Below are 7346 nucleotides of genomic sequence, written 5' to 3' on the forward strand. Positions count from 1 at the left end.
CTACCCTGCGGCTCCTGGGGGAGAAGGGCCTGGCAGTAGGAGTCTATCTCCTGCTCGCAGTCCCTGATGGCACGCAGTCTCTGGACTGTGGCCTGGAGCTCCTCCAGTTGGCGCGCCAGAGACCCCAGTAGGGAGCAGGGCCCAAGAGGCTGTGCCAGGGCCAGTCAAGGAGCGTGAGTAGGCAAGCCAGATGGCCTGTGTGGTCACTCAGGGGATCAGGGCAGGTTGGGTGAGGCCCAGAGAGGGGCAGCATGTAAGTGGCCTAGTGAGAGCGGATGGAGTGCAAGAGGCCCCAGTGAGAGGGGTACAATATTAATGAGGCCCGATGGAGCAGAATGAATGGATAAATGCAAGCAACTCAGCAAGGGACTGAGTTTGGCCCAGCTACAAGTCAGAGCCTAGAGCAACTCAAGGAAGCCACCTGCAGGGCATGGGACATGATAAGGGGAGGCTGGAGTTGTGTATAGTGCCCCCTAGCATCGGGGCATTAAAAATGGGCAACCTCCCATATTTATACATCAGTTTTGGGAGCAGAAAAGTTGTGGCAGGAGAGACTGGGTGGACTGCCCTACTTAGACAGGTTGGCAGTCCAACATGAGATCCCAGCTCCTAGATAGCCCTCTATCACAGTCACCAGATACTTCCCTGTCATTTCAGTGGCTGGCCATTGGCAGTGCTCTCATCTTCCCTGTTTTTATCTATGATGTACTTGTCCCTGGTGTTCCTGGTTTTATGCTTTGTAGTTGTGTGTAAGGGTTGGAAATGGTGATTTTGAGTCAGCAGTTGCCTGCAAATATAGCAGGGGCTGGACTTGATCCAGGAAAGTCTTTCAAATGCAGTCAATTCTGGCTTGAATGGCTATTAAAAAAAATTGGGGCACCTCTTTTTAAAAATACTAAATAAAATTAATAGTAGGTTCCCATGTGAACAGAAACATATTTTGAAGTAGAATGTGAGTAACACTTTTTTTCTGGAATTGCTATAGTGAACATAGTCCAAAAGATTTTGTTATGTGTGCATGGGTATAGGTTGTAGCCGTGTTGGTCTAAGGACATAGGCAGACAAGGTTCTTTGGGTAAATCTGGTATCTTATGTATAATATTATTTTCTTTAAGTTTTAAAGGTAGCTTTATGCCTGTTAAGAAAAAAATTACAACTAGATTTAATTTTTATTTAAAAAAAAAACACTTTTTTGTCATTGTCTCTGTTATGGCATCAATGGACATGAACTACAGTTTGTGCAATTGTAGTAGCCTGTCTTAAGTTTGAAATACTTGCTTTCCTTTGAAGAGGTTATAGAGTTTATTTTTTTAATTAAAAATAACCTGTGGATTTTTCTCTCTCTAAACAGGATTTCATGGGAGAAGCAACACAAAGTGGTCGGTGTGACACTGTCTTCAATTTAATAAAAAAAGGATGCCAATCAGATTTCATAGAAAATCCCACGAATAGTATAACAGTACCCAGTGACCATGAAGCAAATGCGCAAGTAACACCAGGAAAAGTTTCTATTCACCTACGTCCAGGTTTGCTTACTCCAAATATTAATACTATATTTTATTTATATTTAATGCAACATTTAAATCCTGCTTGTGAAGCAATGGCTGGAAGTATTATTTACAAGAATGAGACTAGCTATTTCTTGTCTATTCATTTTTTGTAGAAGAATAGCTACAGTTTTTTCTGTACATCAAAATGGGTATAACTAAAAATGCACATATCTCCAGCTATGCCTACTAACTCAGAATCAAGATTTGTACTGGGTTTCCAAGAAGAGTATTGTCAGGGTGGTGATAGACAACTTTTACAGTATTTTTGTGGAATTTGCTTAATTAAAATAATATCTCGTACTGTTAGGTTTATACAGGTGACTAACAAACAAGTTTTCTTTAATTACAAACTAACTTAGTGTGCAGTCATTCATTTAATCAAAACAAAAAAGACATTTAAAGTTGTTGAGTATAGTGAATCGGAAATGTTATTTTTTTTGGTATGAATAAAATAAGTACTTCAGTGACAATAATGAAACATGATGTTTTCACACAGTTTAAAACAAAGATATAATGTGGTTCCTAACCATTCCCCACCTTTTATGCAATTAAAATAATCTTTTAATGTGCAATGTACACCTACATATTTTTGCACATAATGTGTTGTGCCATCTCATGTGATGAATAGCGCACAGAAGGGGAAAAGGGAACATGCACCATTCAATCCCTGAAGCCACAAAAAAAAGCAAAACTAACCACAAAAATAAAAAAAAGCCTAACAAACCAAAACCCACAAATTGTGTCCTTCAGAAGAGAGAGGTTAATGGAGTCTTCTAATCATGAATCCACAGAATGGTGCTATACATGCATATTCTATCTCTTTGGTCTTGGAACATCAATCTGAAATGGATTACTTTAAAAAAAAGATTTTCACTTGTATTTCCATCCTTCTTTTCCCAAATTTCTGGCCAGCTCAGTCATGATGCTGCCATTCAGGGCTGGCCCATAGTTGTTCACCCTACCTCTGTCACTGTAAACTCCATCCTTGGAAGTTTTAAAGACCCATGTAGACAAATCATGGGCTGGGATAGGTCTTGCACTCCTGAACACTTATTTTTTTCTTCGCTGGTGTGCCACAGGCTAAATTTTGTGGTAATTTATGAGCAAATTTTGCATCAGAGATGGCACAATTTGGCCTTCTAACCTTAGAATTACTACACCTTTTTTTGTCCTGGCCTGTTGCCTGTATCTCTTAATGCCTTTGACAGAAGGATAAGAATTTTAAATGCCATTGAAGGCTACAGCAATGTAAATAGTAAGCCTGGTAAGGGTGTTATATTTCTTCATATGGGACTATTGTTTTTATAGAAGAATGTGAATATTTTGGTCCAAGAAGGAATGTAGTAGCCTGGTGGTTGGGGCACTCTCCTGTGAGTTGGGAGATGTAAGTTCATATCACCCTCAGAGGAGAGACTTGATTTTGGATCTGTGACATTTGGGTTGAATTCTTTAAGCAATGAGATGTTGAATAGAAAAGTAGTGGAATAATGGCATCCAACATGCTAGACATAATTTTATAATGCTTCCCAGACTGAGCCATGCAGTCAAACTAGGTAGAGGAGTGCCAGGTTTTTGTGTCTGGATGGGACTGAGTTGCTGAGCTGGACAGCACTATTAAGACTGAGTTCTTTTGGGAATGCACAGAACTCTAAACTGAGAAATGCAGGTGCCACTAAATTTTGGGTAGAAACTGAGTAGGGGTTTTGAGGATCTGGGTTGTGGATTTACCTGCATAAAGGAGGAGTTAGGTGCCAAGTCCTGAACTATCCCTTTAGGACTCTAACTCTAAATTTGCCCACTGCTGAATTAGGTCATTATCAAATATGCATGTGCATCTAGGTCATGTGCATCTTGGTTGACTATAGCTTAAAAGGAGATGACTTGATATTAGTATAAGGCTAAAAGTGGGTTTCTGTATCCGTACTATACCAGTTATAGCTACAGTTCATAAAAATATAACACGTAAGGAGCAGTCAGGATACTTTATAGAAAAGTTCTGAGGGCATAGAAATGAAGTGAGGCATCTCCATGCCTCTTGCTACATCTGATTGTAGTAAATGACCTGAGTTTTCATTTGTCAGTGGCAGAAAACAAAGGAAGGAACTTCAAAGTTGAAGAACAAGGGAGTGCTAGCCCCCATCTTCTCTACCCCTTGGATTAATAAAGTTGTGACATAGCCACTGCCAGTACTTCCACTTCTTTGAAAGGAAGCCCTGTCATCCTGTGCACATGGAGCAGTAAAATCCCACTGACTTCAGGATTTGTAGGGTGAGGTGCTGCTCATATTGAGTACGGATCTTGAATTTGTCTCTAGAAGTAATTGCAATTGAATTCATTTAGGAGGGCAGTGAGACTTGTTGGGATAATGCATGGTGCTTCTAAAATCCAGTTTAAATAATCTTCTTATTGTAGACATAAGTAAGTTTACAGCTGTCATGGTCTTAAATGAACATCTTCCTCTCTAGAGCAAGAGCTGTGATTTGAATTGTATTTTGTCATATGGTATGGTCAGAAGACTGAAGTAGCTAGAAACTGAATATCAGAATCCACATTCTGCTTAGTTTATAGTCAAGGCAGTTTTGTTATTATGTGTATAATAATAAACATGTTTTGGCTTTTTATATGACACTCATTTGATGTACTAATGCATGACTGGTGCGAGTCGGTGCAACTCTGTTAAGTTCTCCAAGTGATGCTAGCTATTCATCTCGCTTAACAGTGTTGTAATTTTATAGTATCTGGCATAAAGCTAGGGAAGCATTTTATTTATGCATTTTTAAATTATTCTGTTTCAGCATATGGGACGTTAGCTTTTTATCCATGCATCTCTTGAGTCATAGGTGCTATTTGCAATACACCATCCTGAGCGTACCCTGAGTCTAGCCTCTCTGCTGGGAAGGTGCCAGCACAGCCCCTGGCCCTGAGCTTGCAGCAGACAGCCCACCGTTGCCCTGTGCACAGATCTGGGAGCACATCCCTCCCCCAGGGGTGCACCCAGTGACAAAAGCTGTCTCCCCTTGCCCCCGCACACCATGGATGAGCTGTGGTTCTGTCCTGTGCACTGCTCCACCTCGACTGTGCAACGCCTGCCCTTCCAGGCCTGCTCCTGTCCCACTTCCCCCCATCACCTCAGAGGCCTCGATCTGCCCTCCCCCGCCTCTTTTCTCCCCAACAGACTGGATGCTGCTCTCCAAGCTGCCAGGCTGCGTTCCTGGCTGTGTACAACCACAATTTTTATTAGTGACATTATTGACCACATCAGCTAAAAAAAAGCCAGTTGCTGATAATGTCAATTTTCGTTTTATTGGTGCCAATACAATATGGATTGATGTATCAGTGCACCTCTAGACTGTTTACGAAGTACTTATGTCAAAATTTGCAGCAGTTTAAAAAAATGATAACGTGCATCAATCCTGGATACACTAAATGCATAGGTATTATAGGCAAACTGTTACAGCGATGTTTAATTTTATGGTCATTGTTTTCAGATTTACCCCACACTTCCATGTGCTCAGGGAGAGCAGTAAGAAGAGAGGGAAGGGGGTTGCCGGGGGAAAAAGCTGAGGGGAAGCAGAGAGCAAAGGGTTACCTGACCACACCAGAATTATTTTTCCTGCTGTAGCAATGGGAGGGAGATAAATATAAGGCAAATCTCCAATAATTAGATTCTGTACTTGGAAAATTATAACAAATTTATAAATTTTCCATGTATAGAATCTAATTATTGGGGGGTCGTCTTATAATCAGGATCCTCTTATATTTGAATAAATGTGATAAGAAATGATTCAGATGTACAGAATGCTGAAATTATGAGTACACAAGTGAGTAGCATGTCACTTCTTTGTGCTGGCATTGTAGAAACTGATGAATAATGTATTTTGGCAATCAATAGTGTAGGGACTGTTGAGTTTTTTTACATAAAAATTGCAATGTTGCTCTGTTGGACAGATGGACATTTGCCATACTGACATGAAAGGCCGGCTCTCTTTTTGGGGCAGTGGAGCCAAAGGAGTGCTTTTCTTTTCAACATACATTTATTTTTTCTTTGATCCTTGAAATATATCTTACTGACTTCCTTGGAAACAGGTTTGTGGTAAACTTGAAGCCTAATATAGAGCAGTAAGGAGAGTGGGATTTTAGTTTTCGTTCTAGGCATTTTAGTTCTTGGGACTGATTTATTCTTAGAGTGAGCTGGATCATTTAACTGTTATCAGCCTGGAAGTTACTGACCACAATTTGTATCCATACTCATGCCTCTCTTGAGTCATAGATGCTGTTTGTAATAAGTGGAAAATAGATTGCATAACATAAACTAAAGGAAAAATGGGGGTGGGGAGGGAATTCAAACTTTTAACAAGAAACTGCTGCAGAGTTCATCGAAAATAGTAAGTGTGTTTTACAAACAGGTGCTTTATTACTCTTGGTCTATATTTAAACACTACATTTTCTCTCTTAAATTAATGTTTCTGCTTTGCTTGCAAATCTTTTGTACGTTATAGGCACTGTGGCAGATGCCTTTATTTTTTCAATATAACCCCTTAAAAATACTGTAAAACTTTATTTCTTTTGAACCAGGAGGAAAAACGAGCTTCATGTTAAAAGTCCGCCCTCTAGAGAAATATCCTGTGGACCTTTATTATTTAGTTGATGTGTCAGCTTCTATGCACAACAATATAGAAAAATTAAACTCAGTTGGATTTGATTTATCTAAAAAGATGGCAAACATTTCCCTGGACTTTCGACTTGGATTTGGATCATATGTTGATAAAACTGTGTCACCCTATATTAGCACTCACCCAGGTAGAATCCATAATCAGTGCAGGTATGTAGTAATTTTATGTTTCTCTGAATAATGGAGTAATACCAGGTGATGGAATTTATGTGTAATAATTACTTCAGTAAATGTGTTATAATTTTTATAAATGTTAATATCTCATCAGGATATTTTTTTATTTTGATATCACATGCTTTTCCAAAGTATTCTGTTTGTTTAGAAACAAACTTCTCTCATCCATTCCTCCCATGATTGTATTTAAAGTGGGCAAAAAGGCATTTTTAGGATGCAAAGCAAAAATATAGGCTTTGTGTGTAGGCGAAACGAGAGGCGTGTATGCATGACACTTTAAAGCGGGCTAAATGCTTTTGCACTACTTTAATGGTGTCAGTGTTTGCACGCCTTGGCAGCATATTGTGCATTAATTCCAGCTGCTGGTAGGAAGCTCAGCAGCGTAATTCACCTTAAATGACTTGGGGTGCAGCAAACAGACTCCTCTGAAGAGTTTTAGTTTGCTGCCCCTACAGCCATGGACGGGCTCCATGCAGGCAGCCTGACAGCATCCCAGGAAAGCAGCTCTGCCCAAGAAAAGCAGTGAGCCTGATCTTTTTTTTTTCTACACCCCTCCCCCCCGAGCCTGCCTGCTTGCCAGGGGGCCTGGTGCTTTCCTCTGTGCCTGCACTGCCTCCCGGGAACACCCAAGCCTATGGGCGTGTGCCGCTTGGAAGGGGGCCACCACTGCCACAGAGGGAAACACCAGCCTCCCTCCACAGCCCAGGGACCACTGCACCCACTGGCAGCTCACCTTCCCCTCCCACTGGAGAGGCAGCTAAATCAGCGAGGTGTTTTTTCATAGTTGGTAGGGTCAGAAGGCACACCTGAACAGATCATCAAATCTGACCCCCGTGGCAGGAAAAAGTACTGGGGTCAAATGACCCCAGCAAGGTGTTCGTCTAGCCTCCTCTTAAAGACCCCCAAGGTAGGAGCCAGCACCACTTCACTTGGAAGTTGGTTCCAGATCC

At 40.9% G+C, this 7346-nt stretch overlaps 1 protein-coding gene across 4 annotated transcripts in view; it reads left to right on the forward strand.

Moving 5' to 3' along the window:
- The window catches only part of ITGB8 (integrin subunit beta 8), a 66085-nt gene that overhangs the window by 9265 nt on the left and 49474 nt on the right, over positions 1–7346 (forward strand). For all 4 annotated transcript variants that reach the window (XR_002100988.1, XM_019534389.1, XM_019534369.1 and 1 more), the window contains exons 2-3: positions 1352–1526; positions 6126–6372. Coding sequence is in view for 3 of the 4 variants with exons in the window: in XM_019534389.1 (XP_019389934.1) it covers positions 1352–1526; positions 6126–6372 (422 nt within the window). In the remaining variant the exon portion in view is untranslated. The remainder of the gene's footprint in view (positions 1–1351; positions 1527–6125; positions 6373–7346) is intronic.

This window comes from Crocodylus porosus, unplaced genomic scaffold (assembly GCF_001723895.1).
Source record: "Crocodylus porosus isolate Cpor-Errol unplaced genomic scaffold, CroPor_comp1, whole genome shotgun sequence".
Lineage (NCBI taxonomy): Eukaryota > Metazoa > Chordata > Crocodylia > Crocodylidae > Crocodylus > Crocodylus porosus.